This window comes from Thunnus maccoyii, chromosome 6, assembly GCF_910596095.1.
Source record: "Thunnus maccoyii chromosome 6, fThuMac1.1, whole genome shotgun sequence".
Classification (NCBI taxonomy): Eukaryota; Metazoa; Chordata; class Actinopteri; order Scombriformes; family Scombridae; genus Thunnus; species Thunnus maccoyii.
In genome coordinates, this window is record NC_056538.1 from 18,057,399 (window position 1) to 18,079,783 (window position 22,385).

General features: G+C 39.6%; 1 protein-coding gene across 2 annotated transcripts in view; it reads right to left on the reverse strand.

The window, feature by feature from the left end:
* Positions 1-22,385, reverse strand: part of grik4 (glutamate receptor, ionotropic, kainate 4) — a 303,754-nt gene that overhangs the window by 69,681 nt on the left and 211,688 nt on the right. For both annotated transcript variants that reach the window (XM_042413663.1, XM_042413662.1), the window contains 2 exons: positions 15,164-15,342; positions 11,781-11,834 (listed from right to left, as the gene is read on the reverse strand). In XM_042413663.1, coding sequence (XP_042269597.1) covers positions 11,781-11,834; positions 15,164-15,342 — 233 coding nt within the window. The remainder of the gene's footprint in view (positions 1-11,780; positions 11,835-15,163; positions 15,343-22,385) is intronic.

Consider the following 22,385-nt stretch of genomic DNA (forward strand, 5'->3'; position numbering starts at 1 on the left):
AATTAGCAAAGTGAAGAAAAAAATGCTTACAGTTTAAAAAAAAAAAAAAAGAACGTTAATTAGCAATTAACAAGCTCATTAGTGTTAAGTAGTGTATCTGCACACTCATGAGCATCTGGGTCCTTGCAAGCTGCAGAGATGCTGGTATTTTAAAAGCGTAAAAGTGAGAATTTCCCACTTAATGGAAGCACTCTTAACAAAGCAAGCATGTAAGGTCTTTGATAAATTTCACACAAAGTGGTGTGAAAAGTCAAATGAATCCTGACTTGTAATAAATTTGTGTTGGCAGATTTCCAGCTTTTTAAATGGTAATGTGTCAGGTTTGGGACAGGTGCATATGGAAAAGATGAAAAATGGTCAAGAATAGAATGAGGAAGAAGAAAGAAGTAGAAAATAATGAAGAAATGAAGTAAGAAAAGGAAAGAGGACAGCAGAAAGAGGTAGAAAAGGATGGACAGCGGTCGCCAGGTAGACACAAGATTGTGGGACAAAAGCACAAAGAAAGTTATATAGAGCATAGAAAGGAAGTCAGCAAGCAATTTCAACTTTCACAAGAAGGCCCTACAGTAAGCTGTGAGACTCAAGCCCAGGGATTTGGAAGATAATAGGCTGTAATACAATTGTCAACACTGAGTCATCCAGACATGGGGCTCAGAGGGAGAGTTGGCGGTAATAGGGCTGACACAGAGTAATCAATACGCCAGAACTCCTCACACATACAAAGGTCCGGGTCTGAGAGGTGGAACGCTAAATAGTTTACTTTCATTTACACAAACATCCAGCTGCCGTCTGGCTAATCTGTGAAGATAAAAAGAGACTGGGGAACTTCAAGTCTTATAATTTTATGGTAAACAAGCCCTCTCAGAGTGTGTTTTAATATTGTTGGAGAGTTATGTTCAGGCTGATAAGGCATACTTAACATGCCAGGTTGTCGGTAGTCTCTCACATAGACTGCACTATCTCCTCTATCACAAACACAGTCAAAATCCCGCTCAACATTTCTCAGTGCAGACCAGCTTTTCCTTATTTGTAGGCAGCCTTTGGTTTCCATTAATTCCAGTTCTTATTAAAAAAAATCAGAACACTTTCGATGGCATTCTCTTTATGAATCCCAATCAATGAACATGAACAGACCTCACGTGTTAACCCTCAAAATGAGCCCTAAATGATTAATGAATGCCCTTCATGAATACTGATTTACACGTCAATGCATTTGCCATTTTATTCTCTTTTGTGTGAGAAAATGGCAAAGTCGGAGCTTAAGACTTAAACGAGCCATTTTCTTTTTTGTGAAGAAGGTGACCAGCTAGGTGACCCGAGTGTCCTGCATAAGCCTTTTTAAAAAATGAATTAAAATAACCACTAATTTAACATTTTACAATTATTTATTTTGAGTGGCAACACATGTAGGAAGCTGGAGGCCTAAAATAGACTTTTATGCTGATTTTTCTGAACATCATACAATAAGTTCAATCGGTGATGAAAAGAAGGCTAAAGTGGATTTGACCCCACTGCACATAATGCAATAATGTTTTACAATACATCTGAATTGCAAGCCCTTGCACAATTTTTCACATTCAACATACTTGCTTATTTGCACCGATAAACCGAGACACACGTGAGCTCTCAATAGAGGGATGATGTTTTCATAAAACCAGATTGTCTTCAACATAAGGCAATGAATAAAGAATTAAGACATGAATGAGAGTCAGATTATTAATCGTCTGTGCAATCTGATATGGAGCATAATGAACTGATTGGAAGTGTCAATAGAGCATTTCACTCATGCAGCCTCTCCGTCAAAGAAGTGTGCATATTTACCCATCGGAATTGTGTTCAAGCCCTTTTCACACATGGTAACAGCGACATAATGGGATAATCACACGGAAAATCAACTCCTGGTACCACACAATGACGATAAGGAAAACTGCATCAGCATCGCAGGTTAAGGTGCATGTGAGTGTATAGTAATCCATGTTAAATCCAATGTTAAAATCCAGAGATATACTGGAATAACAAGCTCCTGTGAATGGGTGAAAAAATGAATGCTACAGTCATCCACTAAGGGATATATCAGTAACCCTGTTAGATCTACTATAAGTGTGAGGGATGAGGTTGAGGGCTTGATCCCTTTATTGATGACTTAATTGGGTAGTTAACAGTGCAGGGAGATAGGATAGATGAGATAGAGGTGGGAGATAGGTAGACAAAAAAGTGTTAATCAAATATAATCTTTATCAAAACCAGTGCAGTTTGGGAAAGAGTACACACGTTATCCATGCAGGTCAGCAGGAAGGCTCTGACTCCTTTCTACTGTGAGTTAATTTGTGGCAACAACAGCACCGTTTGTTTCCACCTGCATTTGCTATTTTCAAATGGCAAAAAGTCACCATCTAATCTTCCTAGAATATCAACTGCTCAAGGGGTTGAAATTGAAATGGTCTCAACATATAAATATTTAGATATTACTATTGATCAGAACTTGTCATTCAAATAGCACAGTTCCCAAGCTGAAAATGAAATTAAATTTCTTTTTTAGAAATAAATCCTGTTTCTCCCTCCAGGCAAGGAAACACTTGATTTCAGCAACTTTTTTTTTTTTACCTTGATTGGATTACGGCGACCTGCTCTTTATGAATGCACCTGACCAGTGCCTAAAGAATCTGTATACTGTATAATATTGTTCTTTACATTTTATTACTGGCTGTGGCAATCTTGTACACCACTGTACTCTGTATGTTGCTGCTATGTGGCCATCTCTGCATGTCCGCAGACTTTCTCATTGATTGACTTTTATATACAAATCTTTCCTTGGGCTGGTTCCTCTTCATCTGTGTACATACATGTGTAGAAATCAAAATTAATATGGCATACGCTGTCACTCTCCTAAATTTTCACTGAAATCGTTTTCGAAAATCATAACTGTTTATGCATCATAACTGGATTTTGTCCATAATCTGGTTAATTAAAGGATAAGATAAATTGAAGCTCAATCTAATCTTGATAATACTTTGAAACGGCCAAATCAGAGAGATAACACTGGGGTATAAGTGTATAGTATACTGTGTGTGCATTAATTAAAGCCTCATAAGAATTTATTCCTCTGTCTTGAACCTTGTGTTCATGGCAACAAGCATTTATACTCCTCTCTACAGCACCAACACAATAAATGTAATTCTTAGCAAAGTAAGTTGGCATCTTTGCATTACAAATGAAGAGCAAGCAGACATTATTTGGAGAAACACACTTGTTGTGACATAATAATAACATAGTTTATATTCTGGCTAGATGCAGCTCTCTGTTGTCACCGTCCACGTAGCCTATTACCTTTTCTATTACTCAGTTGATTGATTCTCAAACTCTGTGTCTAAACAGGGAAATATGAACTTTACATAAGCCGTGGAGGGGAATTAATTAAATCCCAATCATTTTCACAGTCACAGTGACTGCCTTCTAAAGCAGTTTGACTGACAAGACTTTTTTTGGATTTATAAATCTTCTGTACCACAGTGCACACCGGAGATGGAGGGCGAGGTTGATGTGAAGTGGTGTTTTTTTTTTTTTTTCATAGGAATGTTCCCTCCATTCATTCACATTCACAGATATGGGACAAGAAATTTTTACCAGAACAATAATCTTGTGAAATTGAATTCTGTATCACCTAGACAATATTGTTATCAAGGCCAGACACACCAAGAGAGAAAGACAGAGAGAGAGACAGACAGGAAGAGAAGAGGGGATACAGGATGCGGGATGCAGGTTTTGACAGTAAAAAAAGAGGTGAAATTACAAGGACGAGAGCAGACAGCAACTATCATCTATTCTTTACTAGCACAGAGTGACAGAGGCCAAAGTAAGCTCCATAAAATCACTGAAAGAAAAAAAAAACCATTTGGAATAATTAGAAAATGTTGTTTGTGCAGGTCTGGGGAGGCAGGCATACATTTCATCTGTTCTTCAGTGGCGCATTCAATCATTAAGCATTTTATCGTTTGACAGTTTTGGGAGGAATAATTAGAAGCAGGGAGCATGTCGAGCCCAGAACCCCAACTGGCCAAGAACAAATGACGGGGAGCACGGCAGTGTCTGGGAAAGAATAGGGATTAACTAGTGAATAACAGCATCAGCTATGCTTCAGAAGTAAAACCTAACTCCCCTCATCACCCTTTTATACAAACCTGCCAATCAGCTCTAACTAATATGAATGGAGGAGAGGGACAAAAAGAATTATCGAATGAGTTTAAATGTATTTTGTGTGTGTGTGTGTTTGCATGAGGACTTGTATTGTGTTCAAAGGTGCCTGTTTCTGTATCACCTCTGCTGGTTTATGACAGCAACACCAGAAGACAAAAAACACACCGCTTATTTCCGGGAAGCAGACAGAAAGGCAGGTAGATAAGCAGGCCAAGATGTTACAACTGTATGAATGTGTGTATGTGTGTGTGTGTGTGGGATTGGATGTTGTGTGGACAAGTGTGTACATGAGTTTATTTATTTGAGTTTTATCATTCATGTGTGTGCATGTATGTGTGACAGTCAGGAAGTGCTGGCAGCTCTTGAGGCACGGATGCATGACAATAACTGAGGTGACAAGAGGGATCACGGGTGTGTGGAGGGGAAATGGAACATGAAGAACAAAACAAACAGGCGGAGGGGGATGTGGGGGTGAGGGAGGTGGGGGGGTTGAACTGATGGCCCCCGCTTTGCAGAGAGGGATAATATGTCAGCCGGCACTGTGTGTCAAAGCGCGTTTTTGATTGTTTTGTGTGAATGTGTATGTGGGTGTGTGTGTGAGAGAGAGAGAGAGAGCGAGAGAGCTTGCACGCTTTCATCAAGACTCAAAATGACATCACAAAGTGAAAGTGTGCCATGTGAGGCGCTGCTAGGCCCAATCCCGTGCTCACCTAACCTTCAAATGACATTAGGCATCCCGTCAACATATGATGAGTCACTGCCAACCTGATGTGATTTATTCAATCCTGCCGAGTAGCTTGGATCGCGGGATACAAATCACTTAGATGGAAGCCATGGAGCGGGGACTGAGTGCGTGTGTGTCAGCAAACGTGTCTGCCTGTGCGAATATGTGTGTGTGTGTGCCCTGTTTATTTCGATTGTTTGTGTGTATGCGTCCGTCGGCGAAGGAAAGACAAGCATATGTGTGTGCATGGCTCTCGTGTGTATGTTGCGTTAAGTTGAAGCTGAAGAAGCTGTGTGATGTCAGCTCCTCACACTTCCAGAAACAAAGCTGTCTCAGGGAGACTCTTTAAAAGCCCGGTGGTGCTGTTCAGTTTCCGTGCTCTTCCATGAAACATGTTTTTGTTTTAATCTCTCCCCTCACTGTGACACAAGAGCCACAATTTCTATTTGATCTTACAATAAAAGCCCAAGATATTAACGGCTAGTATTAAACTGACTTAATTGGGAGAAAGGACAATAAACAGGTGCTAAGAGCTTTATCACAAAGAAAACAAGAAACAATATTGGATACAATCTCAGTGATATCTCCTCCTTTTCCTCCCTATCACCTGTGTGTCCAGTTGTGATCAGCACCACTGGCTAAAGGGAATACTTGTTTCTAGATTAAATATTAACTTACATTACCTAGCACCAATGCCTCACAGAGCAGAATTAATGTAGCATGAAGCGCATAGCATGATTTAGATGTTATGAGGTGCAGCTATTTGAATCTATCCTATCCTTAATGAAGAGACAGGCAAAAAAACCCATCTCTCTTCACCCAAAGCAGCATCCACTGAAGATCATTAACTCTAATGATAGTCAATGAGTGGTCATTCTTTCACATCCATCTCCTCCATAGAGACCTTTGTATTGAGTAGTAACAACATGCACTCACAACATGTATAAATTATGGTGAGTGTGAGAGAGAATATTCAACAACTCATATAGCTGTGATATACTTGATTCCTATATTACATAATGTGAAACATCAGAACACGTTCACTAATATGCACTGTTACAATTCTGCTTTGTTATAATGGAAAAAAAGGAGCACCTCTGCCTCGTCTTCCTTCCCTAATTTCTCACAACAGATTAATAACAGCAACACATAACAGAATAAACAAAGCAAACCCCGAAATTAAGACCGAAAGCAGTCAAATCCATAAGTGGGCATGACAAAAACCCTGGCTCGGGATGGGTAGCTGCGTGAGGACGTTGATGAGCGTCTTGAGATGATTCAGGGGAAACAGATTAGGCAGGGGAGCAGTCTGGCAGATCGTTAGTCAGGGATGTCAGGACCAGAGATAAATGAAGTGTCAGCAGAGTAGGCAGACAGATGGAGGGAATGGTTGGAGAAAATACAGGGGAAACAAGGGAGAGAACAGGGAGATGATGGAGAGAGCAGACACAGAGAGGATGGAAAATTTAACAATAATTAATGTTTATAAGACTAGGAATTGCTATGGAGTTGTGCATCATTAGCAATTACATGAGCAAAATGTTTATTTTTGATTCAAGTGATTCACTAGTACGTTATCTAATGTTAACACATGCATATTTAATCTAACATGCCCTTCTTAAGCAACCCATGAATTTATCATTAGTCATACTTATGCTGCATGATTGATCATTAACAATTACAGCCTAAATACATGAGAAATTATTCATAAACTGCATGCAATTCTCATGTATTATTAATGTGACTGTACGTTTGTTTGATTTTCTTAAGTGTTTCTGTAGCATTCAAAGTACAAGGGTTTGTGAAGCAAACAAGTGTTTCTAATCTTAAAAGAGCTATAATTGCATTCACACTATTTTCAAAATTTGATTTATTTATTATGCTTCTGAACAAAACTATGCAAAAAAAGCTTTTAAACATGCTGCCCCTTCTTCCTGGAATAATATACAGAAGCTGATTACTACAGGGGAATTTAAAGGTGCAGTGTGTAGAATTTAGTGGCATCTAGCAGAACGGACTTGGCAGAAATGGAATGTAATCAGTCAATTGGTAATTATAATTATAATTAGTAATTATAAAAATTAGTGTATAATCACCTGAAAATAAGAATCGTTGTGTTTTCTCTATCTTGAAATAAGTCCTTTATATCTACATAAGGAGTGGGTCCTCTTCCACGGAGCCCGCCATGTTGCACCACCATGATTCTACAGTAGCCCAGAACAGACAAACTAAACGCTGACTCTAGAGAGGGCCATTCACGTTTTTTGCAAGTTTCATGTCCATCGTAGATTCTCCTACACGCTTTGAAGGGGAGGGGGAGCGGTATTCAGTTAGTTGCCATCTGCAACCCCATTTCTAGATGCCACTACATCCTACACACTGGACCTTTAAGTCAATTTTAAAGGATTGAGAAAACGTGAAATTTGAAGATTTCACTTAAATCATTTTAGAAGTTGTACCTGTTTATGCATCATAATTGGATTTTTGTCTTTGACCTTGTATTGTATATCAACTGGATATTGTGTTCACTCGTTTGTAGTGTGTGACAGTTGTAATTTGTCTGTTTGTATTGTTTGTGTTTATTGTTGTAACAATGTTTATGCTGCTGTCTTTGCCAGGTCTCTCTTGGAAAAGAGATTTTAATCTAAATGAGACTTTTACCTGGTTAAATAAAGATATTTGACAATATGAGTGGAGCTGAAGGCTGAACTATTTACAAAAAATGAAATTAAATGATAAGCCAGACTGAATTAGTCAGCTACTTTGTGGTAACATTTATATGTTAATATGCTAGTTTCAACACTCCCTGTTTTAACTAGATATCAAAAATTTTGGCACTATTTTTTGTGTGCAGTGTTTACTTACATTGGCAAATCATCATTACAACATCAGTAACCAAATTTCACTTGTTCCATCATGTAATTATAACATAACCAAACTGAGAACTCTTGAGAGCAATTTAGATGGATTAGATTTTCTTTTGATCAGAATACACAAACATTGAAGGTTTCCATCAAAGAAACATATTTTAGATGGTCAGTGACTCTAATCTTAACTTCAAAATGTTGCTTTTCTTACCTTTATACGTTTAATTAGATGGCATGAGGATGAGAGACCCCCTGCCCACACACACATATTTAAATTGGTACAAGTAACAGTTTTCTAATGATAACACACACAAGTAATTTATCTGCTGTTTTCTACCAATTCTGTATTTATTCTTATTAATGAAAGGCTGTGGTAAGCAGCGTCCACAAAATCTTATAGACAGGATTCAGTTTTATGTAAGCTAACAAGAAAACATCACAAGCTATGAACTTTGTGACACTGAAAAATGCTCCCAGAGACGGCAGTGTGAAAAGTAAAGCGCCGCACCTCTGATCTTTATGTGCTCTGTCTCCCTCTCTATTTTAACAATATCTGAATATATAGAGTAATAAAGCAGAAAACACAAACACTGCCTACAAAAAAACCCAAAACCTAGTTACACACTAAAGGCCTTTATAAAAATAACAACTAAGTCAAACAAGTTCATGGGAGGAAAAACTAGGGAGTGCAATCATGAAAAACTGGTCACTACCTGAGAAAGACTTTAATTCTCCGTAGCAATGGGAAGCTGCTGCCATATGGAAACTCTGTGAGGCTTGATAAAAGTAAATCTGATGTCAAAGCACAAACAATCAGCACTGCCTCCTAAAGACAACACACTGACAAAACACATCAGGCAATTACATCAAATGACGGCTCCCTTTCTTTACTTTAATATGAGCTTGTCATATTTTATGAGCAGGATAAACACATGCAGTCAGTTACTCATTTGATACACATTTTACACAGCACGCATTGGGGTTTTTTTGCATATTTTTTCTACATGGTTAAAGTAATAATGCTCATCATTAGAACTGTTAGGAGGAAGTAAATGTATTAAGTCACAGGTCACCTTATGTAAAAGCTTTTTCGGGGGAAAGGTGAGGGAATAAGTGTTAAGAGTAAGACTTCAGAAATGTCATTTGCCAGCTAAGATAATGGCAAGATCAGGACTGGAACACCACTGGAATCACTACCATTAGGACTGCACACATGCACACACCCATGAACCAACACACACATACACACTGAGAGATTAGAAACTGTGCAATCATCTTTATCATCTAGCTTGCTTCCTGTAGGACTGTGGTTCTTCAATCATTCTATCAGAAGGAGGCTTCTCAGCATGGGGGAAAAGGAAAAGTGGGATTTCTTGGAAAATTATTGTTTGAGTCAAATTATAGTCCAAACTTGAATGAAATGCGACATGTCCTAAATAAAAAAAGAGGTAATTAGTCAGTGCATTCAGAAAAGAACAGGAAATGGTTTAAACTGTGTGTTTGTCTGCTCTTCGGTTATCTGGAAACGTTAGCATGTCTGGCTAACTAGCTTACTACCCACAGTAGTAACCTACCCCAGCGTTACCTCCAAGACCAAGGAACATTTCATACTACATTTTTTGTGAGATTACAGATTAAGCCAAAAAGTCCTGCCCACAACAGCACATCCACTGTATAGTGTTTCCCCCTTGTCTGCAAGCTAGTCCTTGATGCTATTATATCACTGTTTAGGCGAATGTTAGTGGCTTTGTCTTCCTAAACTCCAGCAACCTCAGCCAAACTCGTTATCTGAGATAGTGTTACACTTGCCAAACACATTTGTTGGTCCTCATCGCTTTAAGCCTCACAGTGAAATATATGAACAATAAAACATAGATCTAATCTCTGTCTCACTTGTCCAAGTATGTAAGCTCAGCAGCCAAACAGGTTGACATTAGAACAAGTTTATTCACATCTAGCTCTATACTGCAATACAAGACCAACACTGTTTCTTTATCCATGTCTTCTACATGGATCATCAACTGGTGAAGACTTTTTGCCTGGGAAATGCAGCGTTAACCTCCCTAACATCTTTTAGCACAACATCATGTGTTAGCTTAATTAGCTAGCTACATCTGATGAAATGTGCTAGCGACAGCTGTCATTTCAGACACCGGCTGCTTTTCTACCTTTGTCTGAAATCAAAGACACATTCTTTCAAACATGGTTATACCTCTGTTGTTTTTATAAACTGTGCTGTGTGAGAATGGGTAGCTTGACAGGCCCTTTAGGTTTCACTATATTGTGAGAACAACTCCATTCTTCCTGCCTCAGCACTGAACGTTCTCAGTTGTTTTGATCTCTTTGAACAAATGACCACTGTTGTCATTTTCCTGGACAGAACAGTCTCATGAATGGCATAGTGTACTATAATAAGAGGATGAAAAAGTAAGCCAAGCATTCATTGTATTATTGCCATTTTCAGAGATGTACTATCACAGTGAGTTGGGAAATGAGCGAACAATGAACTGAACTATGAGAGAACATAATGAAACTCTTATATTTTCTGTCCTCTTTTGTGGTTAGGTATACCTGTGCGTGTGTGTGTCCGTTTGTGTGCACAAGCAGTGGAGCCATTTAAAAACACAATAAATAGGATGGATCACTTATTACAACAACCAAGGGGACAGCAGTGCTTCTATTTTTCCACTCACAGCTTCTGCATTATGTCCCAGACTGCCGGGGGCATGCTGATGACCATTTTAATGATGTTAGCTGAAGCTATTAGTGATGCCGTCACTGAGCAATGGCTAGATTTTGAGGAAATGCCGGTGAGGGGAGCCGGAGGGGGGATTTGGGGTCATCATCTCGTATCTATTATGTATCTGTGTGCTTTGCTGTGCCCTCCAGCAGAACTGCACAGCATCACCAGAGGAGAGTGATGAGGGAACTTATTTAGGTGTAGGAAAGCAGAGACAAGCAGGTTAAAGAAAGGGAGAAGAGAGCAACAATAAGAGAAGTGACTATGTCAAGTGCTGTGGAGGAAAACATGAAGATTGCAGCAGCCCACTCTTAATGAGTCATAAATCAGCTTGATATGAATCATCTCTACAGCGCTATTAGACCAAAGTGTTTTGAACCTCATTAATTTACATTAGGGAGCAGCTATCTGGTAAGTTTACTATAGTATCAAATTTTCTCCAAGCCACTATCTTTATGATCTCCCTTAGCCTCTATGTGCTTAAACACCAGTGCTCTCATACACCAGGTCACTCCCTTTAATTTCCAGCAGGAACATGCACAGACATTTTGGGGGGTAGTGACTCATTTCATAAAAAGGACACACTCCTCCCCACCTGTTCTGTCCCCAATCCTAATGCTTGCACACTACATCGTATAAAATAATGTGCTCTTACTTGACTAAGTAGTATTTGCTCGCTGTAATAAACAGAGTGATAGCTTTACAGTCCATAAAAACATGCTTACTTTCAACTTTAACAAAAATTACATAAGTATTACAGAAAGAAAGAAAGAAAGAACTCTACTTCTTATTCACTGACAGGAATGACTGCTGCCTCTAGATGATGACTTCATCGCTCGAGCTTGGCAGGCTTGACATAATAATAATTATAGGTAAAACAGCAGCTGTGACAATAACAATGGTACTAGTGGTAATGATAATAATGATTACTTTTTATTTGTTTTGTCCATAAGTGCACTTCAACCAATGAGGGCAAACGAGCAGCGACCGAAGCCACTGTAGCCACTGTGCCTCTATTTGCAGTCACATGCAGTGAGGGAGAAAATCGACTATGCTGTAATGAATCTCTGTAACAATTCTTCTGTCTTAGCTCCTGTCTGCTTAACTCTATCCATTCAATCATTCATTTAAGTGAAGAGTGAAGAGTACCTATTAAAGCTTACTACAGGAGCACAGCAGTCCTCTAATGCTGTGCTCATGTAACTGTGAAATCTATCTTGTGTCTAAATGCCCGGACCATCTCCCATTTCCTTACCAGAGAGGTGAAGATGTAAGTGTAGTAGACTGACAGCATCCCCAGTTCTGATGCCTGCAGAGCAAAAGAGAAGAAGGACAGGAGGGGAGAGATAAAGAAACATGTAAGAGAAAGAAGGTACAAAAAGGCACAAAACAGAAATGCCAAGATTGGAGTTTGAACAAAAAGATGTTAAGATGGAGGTCAGAGAAAGGGTGGAGGGTGCGATAGGACAAAACAGAAAGTAGAGAGAGTGAAGCATAAAGGGGTAAGGAGAGAAGTTGATAGGTCAGTGATTCAATGTAACTGGAGCTCCACTCTGCAGCAGACAGATCAAATCCACATCTTGATAAGACCAGACACATTCTTATCTGACGGTGGCTCTCAATGGAGCAATTAATTTCTGAGGTGCATTAGTATGCTGCTCGACACTCTGTCTTACAATTTGATTAAATCAAAGTCACAGTTAGGAGCAGTTGTGAAGGACAGGGTGAACTTTTCATAGTTTCATTTCATTAAAGTCATTAGCACAAAAAAATCTTCAAGCTTATAGGCTTCTGTTTAATCATGCAGCAATGCACATTATGATTGAAATCAATAAATATTAAATAGATATATCAAACCAAACAGTATGAAAGGCCATCATCTTTTTTTTTTTCAAGAACTTTTTACACAAATCATCATTTAATCCTGAGTGAAATTCTTCACAAGCATGAATTAACCTCCTTCTGTCTTAGTCTCCTTCTGAGACAGAAAGTCTCTTTTTCCACACCTGGCTGTAATGAAACATTTTTGCATAATAATTAGCTTGCACGCTGAGATTAATTTAAAGTTGGTCATTATCAGAAATAGTTTAATAGCAGATATTTAGTTGTCATATGAAAAGTGTAACTCTGTGTGGGTGTTTGCATGAATATATGTCACTCAGTCATTAAATATTCTGCCAGAGCATAAATAATAAAATAGAAACATATAGAAAGGCATATATAATTATTTTGATATAATTATTATATCGAATACATCCAATACAACGTCATTATTAAACTTTGAATGACCTCTTATGATGTCTTTATATAGTTTCCTGCTTCAGGTATATTTATTATAAGCCTCATTATGATGTAAGGTAATTATCATGCTTGATGGAAGTTGTTTGTTAACATCTGACCTGCGGTTACACACAAGGTGGTTGAGTTTTTTTCCTCTTTACTGTAGTATTTCAAAACACTGCCTGTTTTACTTTGGTGACCTGTACTTTGGAAACAGAAACTGCCATTAAAACCTAAATCGCCTTTAGTTGCTGCCCACATCCTATTCAGAAGACACAATAACATCAAAACAAGCAGCTGATGGAAAATATCCTTTTGGTCTCCTTTCACTGCATTCGAAATAAGCTTTCCTGCCTTTTTTTAAAAAAACTTTTTGATCTCCTCGTTGTTCTACCGCAGCTTTTGGTCAGAGTGCACACGGTTTGCATGGCCCCCATATACTGGGCTCACCATCTATCCTACTCTGGTTCTGTACAGCTGTGCACAACAGTGGAGGCCTGACTGAATGAGATTACATTCAGAATGCTAACACTGCTGACCTAAACCCCTCTGAATGCTAAAACCTCGGAGAGTGAGACCTTTGTCTGACGAGGGTTTGATGTAAGATGTAAACAGACAAATAAGAGGGAATATCTTGGATGACAAAGGACAATTCTGTCTCTTAAGACATGCTGGGCACTCTTATCATCATCTGAGAATGGCGAATGTGCCGGCACACAGCTTTGATATGTTTGGCAACTAGGCACTCCACATGAGAGGCGGGACTGCCAACTTTCCTCAACTGTGTTGCAGGATGTCTCTTGACAGACACAAAGACAGACAGCGTGACACATGAAGGAGACAAAAGAGTGAGAGATACAGGGATGGATATACAAGATCACACGGGGATGGAGGTGTGGAGAAACAAAGTGAAACTGTCTTCTCTACATTTGGACTGAAAACAGAGAGAGAAAGAGAGCAATTCCATATTGAAACCTGAAGAGACAGACGGAGGGAGACGGGGAAAGAGAGAAAGAGAGATATCCCACTGCGGGCTCCCACTGCTCTGTGGCCCGGGGTTGCCAGGGTTGCTATGGTGACTGGATGACCACTGATGTCAGCCTGAACACTTGATTGAGGTGAGAGATTAAGACTGAAGACCACTGTGAGAATATAATGGAGAGAATGAGGACAGAAACAAGTGGAAAGTGAGAGAAACATCTCTCCTCCTGTTTCCCTCTCCCAACCCCCCTCTGTCTCCAGCTATTGTCACCTCCACTCTAACCATCCATCCATCGTCTTCTAGAAATAATGAGGTGTGTATTAATTACTACAAGGCCATATGCTGCTGCCAAACGCGCTCGCTTCCTCAGCTCCCACAATCACGTTTATTGATGCCATGAAGGCTCTTCACAAACATACGTCTCCAATCAAGAGAAGCTTCAGCATTATGTTGGATTCAGAGTGTCCAAGGTCTCAATAATGTTCTGATACATTAATTATTCTTATGTGCCATTAGTGGAGGAAGCACATAAAGATCACCTTATGTTGGAGACAGAAATAGTGCTCACTAATGTTTTCAGAAAGCTGTTTTTCCTCACAAGATAAACTTTATGTTATATTTTATGCAAAAGGTGTTTTAGAAAAGGAACAAACAGATGGATGATGGATAAAAAGGACATGAAAGAAACAGTCCATTTAATTTGCTTCAGTGACTTAAAAAACAGCTTGTTTTGATTCATACCAAGTACTGCATGAGAAAGTAGACAAAAGGGCTCCTTCATTTTATGACTCTGTTCTAATACTAATCCACTTAACCGTGCAGAATGCTCACTTGTGGACGATGAATCATGGATTATAAATACGACTTGATTTAATGCTCTCATCCATATAATGTGATGTAACAGATTTGTTTGACAAGACTGCCACAATTCATTTGCCTTTTATTTTGGACTATTCTTTGACTCTAGGCTCGGCTACCCTGTTTAAAGTTGTGCCCACTGCCAAAAGTGCATTCATTCATGTCATCCCACTTGTGATTCAAGACGGAAAATGGTTTATGGTAGTGAAATATACATTTCCCTTTTTGTATGTTCTGTACACTATTCTTTATGCCATGTGGGGAATACAGCCTATATCTCTACATGTCACTAGCTCCACTTCAACTACTTCTTCCAGTAAAAAAATGTTCTCTACATATATATTAACTTTTAGCCTTGAACACTTCTTGCTGCATTTTTCAGGCTTTTTTGGGATGTATGAGAACTCTATAAATGTGGATCTTGGGAATTTTTTATCAGTATAAAACTGTGGGTGTAAAAAAAAAGATAAGTTATCAGCGCATAAATAATAGGTATTTATCATGAGAACCATACTAACCCGTTCCAAAATCATATGGGACATGGTGGCGTTGGCATCGACTATAATTGTTGCTGTCTTGTCATCTCGTATCTCTTTCAGGAGCGGGGTTGGGTCCTGGCTGTCATCAAGCATGCGCACTGACAGAGTCTCCTTGGAGATGAGGAACTGCCTGAGGAGCTGCTCCAGGTTCAGTAGGCCTGCCGGTAAGACACACGCATACGCACACACACACACACACACACAAAACAACATAAGAAGGTTAGGCTACTTATAATGAAGGGAAGACTGTTAAATAGATAGTAATAGCCTTTTAAAAGTTAAGAAAATACAAAAACCAAAAAGTTAAGGAAAGTCTAGCACATACTTTTAGTGATGGTTGATATTGTAATGCAGTATGAACTTAATAAGCATACTGTTAAAACTCAGCTCAGGCTTGTAACAAGATAGAGAGTCCACACATAACTGGTTCAAATTAAGTTCATTAATTATTATAATTATTAATAATTACTATTAAGGAAGAATAAGATAAGGTGTGGGGATATGGAAGCAGTCAGTGGTGTAAAGCATCTCTGGGTGAGTGGAGGTATGCATGTAGTGTTGTACAAGGTGCAAATAGGGGGTGTAATGTTTCTGAAACTGAGTACTAAACCATGACGCAAACATCCACAGTCTCAAGACATGGTTTTGTCTTTTCATGTCACAGTCACAGCTTTCATTACATTACTATTGTAACAAAACTTAGACAAACCCTGCAAAATGACCAGTTTCGCCATCAGAATTTGATCCACTCGGCCTGATAACATTTGTAAAGTCTAGAAGAGCCACACAGTTAAATTATTTTATCCCCAGTCAACTTAGCAGAGGGCTAACCGGAAGTTAGCCGGTTCAGCCGGTGGAAGTCTCTGGTGTGGATTATTGTAATTACTGGTAATACAGTAATAAAAAATTAACAGAGCAAATGGAAGCAGAGCAAATACACTTTCAATCAGAGGGAATTAGAAATAAAGGCCTCTCTCTAATAAAGGCCTGGTACCCTCTGCTGTTAAGGTAAATAAAGGCCCCAGCCACTATTAGAATAATTTTCACGGTCACGGTAATTTTGTTTACTAAGTTAATATGTAGACTGGTCTTAAGAGAAGTGTTTCTTTATTTATTTTTGTTTACTTAGTTAATATGTAGATTGGCCAACAGCAATTATTTATTTCTTTCTTTAGTGTTCTTGATGTTCCACATTTTTTCTTATTCAACCACCCAAAAAAGAGGTGTGAACTGAACCATAGCTCGAAAATCGAGGTCTTAACTGAACTGTGGATTCGGAGAATCGTTAGACAGAGTGGGGCCTGGGAGAGCAGGCCTTTTGTCCCCTTTAGCCACTCCCACCTCTCAGGTGCAGCCAGTTACTTTGACGACCCACCTGGGCTCCTGCCAGAGGGAAACAGCAGAGCAGCACAGGACGCCAGGAGGGCGGACCGTCACAGCACACTATCCTCAAATACAAACAAATGTGCCTTTTGTTTGTTTTCTATTTGACAACTATGAATCCATAAAAACTTTTTCATGCAGAACAAGAGGACTGATTATCTTTAATTGCAATTATTGTACAGCCGTCAAACACAAAGGGATGTTTCGGCAACTTCTCTTGTACTCTATCCCATGGTAATAGACCGTTTGACTCCAGTGAGGTAAGAGGGATTTGCCCTAATTAAAGCATAGCCGACTTAATCAAACTGCTCCCTGCAGCATTTTACAGACACTTTGCACCCATATATTAGCAGACCCTGAGAGGTTATTGGTCTAATTTTCCATATAGGAGCTTAAAATGAGATGTGTTAATGCAAGAAAAATATTACCTGAATGAATTTGAGAGTACAGAACAGTAAACCACCACTTGTTAGTGTGACAGTTACATTGGCCCCACCTTGACAATTTGGCAGATCTCACAACACTCATAACATTTCTTGATATTGGCAAGGAGAGTCATACGAGAAGGACGTAACTTTGTAGAGAAGGACTTGCATTAGCTGATCCTCCACCTGCTATTTCCATTATGAAGTAATAATAAAATTACACTCTAGACTGTGGCTTCAAGAGATATTATGTGATTTTTGCCACGGCAACAGCAGAGCAGCTCATCTCTCACATGGAGACCATTTTGGTGAAGCAATTTCAAGTTATCAAGCTGACTCCTTTAGCTTTTCCACAGCACATTACCGCGAGCTACAGTACTTTCCCTGTAACCAGCATCATGTCTAATAGCTTCTGTAATTATATCTGTGTCTGCCTGTCTGCATGGCAGTATATCACTGTGAGTATTTGTCTTCCTGTACCTGGCTACCTGTGTCTGTGCACTCACGAGACATCACCCCTGACTGCTGCTTGCTTGCCTGCCTGTGTCTCCAACCTGTCAGATCAGCTTCGTCTGTAGTGAAACGCAGAATAACTTTGATGAGCTTGAAATAGCTTCAGCTAAACCGCCCTCTTTGTCTGCATCCAGTCTCCACAGCTTCTCCCAGGCATCAAATACAATTTCACATCCAGTTCATGACATGAGATGGTGAACTGCGCTGGATGTGCCTGGCGAAACAGCACATACTGCACATACACACACAAATAGTGACACACAGAATAAAAGTGCATATTCTCTTTAGTCTTCTGAGTGCACAGGATTCAAAGGGGAGTTCACAGCAGCCATGTTCCATCACTGTTTGCTCTGGTGAACCAGTTTCAATCAAATGAAAAACATGCAGCTGAATGAAAAATGTACTCTTTTTCAGTTAGATTTATATTGGTCCATGTACAGAAAGAACAAGTTATGTGTGTGTGTGTGTGTGTGTGCATGTATGTGTGTGTGTGTGTTGTCCTGTAAAGTACAACTCTTTTCTTTTCCACAGAATTTAAGGCAGCCTGTGAGTGCAACATTTTTGAAAAAGGGTTTTGGCCAGTGTTGTTTGATGGCTAATGGATGAGGCTGGAAACAATGTGCATTTTTCCTTTGTCTAGAAATCACAGGAAAAGACCCCAACCAACAATGTGTTTGTCTGTCTCTCAATACTCTACAACTTCCTCTGTCTTCCCCATTTGTTTCTACTGAAGGAGTATGTCTATAAAAATGGGTTATGGATACATACTGTGATTTAATCTCTAAAAAAAGCTATAATTTCCTAAAACATCACTGTAGTTTTTAGCAAACATAATTAAAACTGGAGTACACAGTGTATTTGTTGAGGACCAACTTGGTGCACTAGTGAGTGTTTACAGCAGCAGGACAGTGTTATGTGGAATCAACTCAAATTAAACTAAAGTACCCGTATTCCTCCTAATGAAGGAACACTGAGTGCAACATCAATATGTTTTTAATATATATTTTTTTAAATAATGGAACGAAGTGACACAGAGAAACAAGCTATTTCAGGCTTTGGTTATGCAGGCTTATACGTAACCAAAGCCTGAAATAATTCAGTGTTCAGGTTTTGGTCTTTTCATGGGTTTTGTTGACAATAAGAAAAATATAGAATATCACCAGCATTATCCTTAAACACTTAGTTTTATGGTTAAGATTAGAATTAGGTTTAGGTTAAGGTTAGAGTATGGTTTGGGGTTAGTGCCTGGTTTAAAGTCTATACATGCTCATTGGTATGGACCACACGGACTCTGTCTGTCTCAGACATTATGACAACTCATCATTTAGAACTGAGAGGAGAGTAAGACCTAGTTATATGACTTTGCCACCACTGAGGCCATTACTTTAAAATGCTGTAGACATGATCATGTGTCAAAACATTCAAAGTATGTCTGAGCATATTCCCCTTCCCATTAACCCAAATAACTATAAAAGTGTGGAACCATCCATAGTGACTGTAATCCACCTGTCACACTGTAGTGGTGCTGATCTGGTGTGCTCCTGCTGATCATTCTTGTTCTCTTTGCAAACAGCATTCATATTCATTCTTCATTCGGCAAATTGGAAACTGCAAATGTCTTATCATCCTGGTTAAGGTTAATTTGTAGGTTGAGTGTGATATGACTCATATAAGTCTCAGCTTGAGTGTGATATTACTTGAGAAAATGGCAAAAAAAAGCAAAGATAGTAGAGTTCTGGTCAATCTGACTTGTTGGAAAAAACCCTCTAGCGAGTGACTCACAGGGGATGCTTCTGTTTGATGTCTCTTTGGCTTTTTATTTGGTCTTCATAGGATAGGTAACAATAGGAGAAAATATGGGGGGAGAGAGGGGATGAAATAGTTGCTGGCTTTAAACCCAGAATGTCACAGTAACATAACAAACTACCTGGCAGACAGAAGATGTCTCTTGATGTGTCTTTTGATGCAGGTGAGAAATCTGGCTATATCATTTTTGGGTTTTTTTGTAATTAGACAGAAAGACCAAGTAAAGACTTTACATTTTACTCTAGCAAAGATGCAGCTATGCACATAACTCCACCCACTCTCCACTAATCCAAAATCTCATTATAATAAGTCAACTAATTTATCCAAAAAACAGGCAGGGGAGTTTAAAGCCCATTGAATTCCATCTATTCAATGAAGGATTTTAAAACAACAAAGTGCTGTAAAAAGCAAATACTACTACTAGCACCACCACCAACATCACCTTGACTACTGACATTGCTGCCCTCCACATGGGTTCGTAGTAGCCGCAACATAATAATTATCCAAGTCATAAATACCATCCCCTGCAATTACTCACATCCCATCATTTTTACACCTTTGTATACGTTCCTTTTCCTAAGTCACTAGGCCATCACTTCCACCTGCCTAACGCTGATTATAGGTTACTGATGGCAATGCCACATAGAGTGTTGGAGAGAGAGTAGGTGAAACTGTTAGAAACTGTGAGTAATTCAGAGCTGTAATTTTTTAGATGACATAGGCATGCTACCATTATCAGAGAAAAGCGCAATTAGTATAAGACATATTGTATAATTGAGCAGATTACAGTGGAAGCCTGATTCAAAAAGTGGTATTGGAAGTGTTGTTTTCTATGGTAGCTGCAATGGAACAATACAGGTAGCTGAAATGGCAAGCCTCGCTCTCCAACTGTGCCTATCAAAGGTGGAAAAAAAATCTCTGCAAGCACTTGAGGCCTGCTGTTTTGCTGAACTGAGAAATCCTGTACCTGCGCTGTAGCTCCAGTTAAATTTCAGAGCATACTGGATGTCCTCCTGTAGCCTACTGACAGCTGCACCAATCACCTCACTAATGAAAGTGCACTGCTGTAGTACAGTGGCTCTGAGTGCCTGGTTTGCTTAGAGTACATGTGTGCAAGCAGATGTGTTGTGTGCATGCATTTTAATGCGTGTCCCTTCTCATTTACCAAAGGCTACAACCACATGACATGCGGAGCCACCCAGCGGGTCTAAAAATTTAACTACAGACAGTATTCTGGGCAAGAGTTACAGTGCTGCGGCTGCTACTGCACACACTGCCATCGATAGTGGAGGTTAGCTAGATTAATGTCCGTCCTGGTGTGCACCATGCCTTTGGGCATAGCTCCACCTTCACTCCTGCCTCCTCAGCCATGGCTGGAAAATATTCATGAATTGGCCACGCTCTATTAGGCTGTCACTAGCTTGGGTGATTAATGAGGCCGGCACATGTGGACGAGCCAATGACAGCAGGCTGCCAACCGACCAACTGACTGTGTGAGCTGACAGGGAGGGGTGGGGCTCGTGGAGCTGGAGCCAAAGTTGAAGGGGTTTCAGCTGATGCTATTGCTGAACACAGACCTTTACACACAAACATACACACAAACACACACAAAACCAGGCATGCTGCCATTTGCTGCATTTTCTATTGAATGAATGAGGGTCCCATGAGAAGGTGCAATCAATACCAACACGTCATTTCCTGGACCGTCTCCCTCTTGTTGCCAATGTATAATTCCAGCGTGTTTACTTCCACCCCTTCCTCATCCCAGTCACTACATTTCACCCTCATGCTTTCCCCTCTCCCCACCTCTCCTCTCATCTCTCATTTCAGGTTCCCCCTTGGTCTCTTCTATCTACCTCTCATCGCCCCTCATTTCATTTCATTTCTTTTCATTTCATTTCATTTCCTATCCAGTTCTCTCTTAGCCCACTGACACAAAATAAGAACCTCCACACTGACCCACACTCCCCCACACACAACCAGAGGGGAGAAGTAAAATAGTGTTAAAAACTAGTTTCTTTTCTCCTAACTCACCAATATTAAAGTCATTGGGTGGCTTAAAGGTTCACTTGTTATCACTTTTCTCGCCAGAGCTGTATTAATCAACTGTGTGGAATAAATGTCACAGCAACAGGATCTGAGCTCTGAATTGGAAGAATATTTGACAGGTACAGGAGCACCTAGAGGGAATAACAACTAATAATACATGTTTGACCTTTGCAGTTGTGGTGGGTTATGAAGTAGGGTTGGGTTAAACTAAGATAAGGCATATTTTCTCCTTAGTAAGTTTAATTAATTCTTCCAGGCAACACTTTTTCAATTTCTGCATAATCAAATGCCATCGTATGTGTTCAGCAAAATGTACAAAAGATGAAAAATGTATCAAATATTTGCATTAATTTATTGTAACTAACAGTAAACACTTTTGGTTTGATATATGTATGAGACGTGGTGCTTTGAGTGACAAAGCTTGTCTTAAAGGTTATGAATGAAAGGAGACTCCAAAGTAAAGACCAGAAGACAGTCAAAGAGGAAGTTGAAAGGCAGAAGAACTGAGAATTGAGATAGGCGGGGAGGGCGGTTCAGAGTGGCTCGTTGCCATCTCTGGGCCGTCTGACACATGGTTGATGTCTCAAGCCTATTTCCTTTCTTCAAAGCCTTGTGCTGATTAGGAAAAAGGTTAGCTGGTGCCACTCAGGGTCGTGGTGCCTTTGTCTAGGGAGTTGTAATTACTGCTTGCAGGACTACAGAGGGTGGGAACAGGCCATGATTTAATCTTCCTCTCTATTTACGAAAATAACTTCCCTCAAGGAGATTTCCAAGCTTTTTTAAGGTCATTCAGTTTAGTATCTTAAGAATCTAACGAGTGCCTTTGACAAGGAGGCGGTCAGATCACTGGTGGATACGGCTGCAAACTTCACCCACTTTCTCTTTTGTCTTTCTTTAAAGAAATATCTTGATTATCAGCAGGCAGTGTATACAGAGTCTTGTAGATATTACACTGAGAAATAGGGTTGAAGGCATATTATACATAACACAGAGTAACCTACTATGGGCCAAATCCACAAAGAATG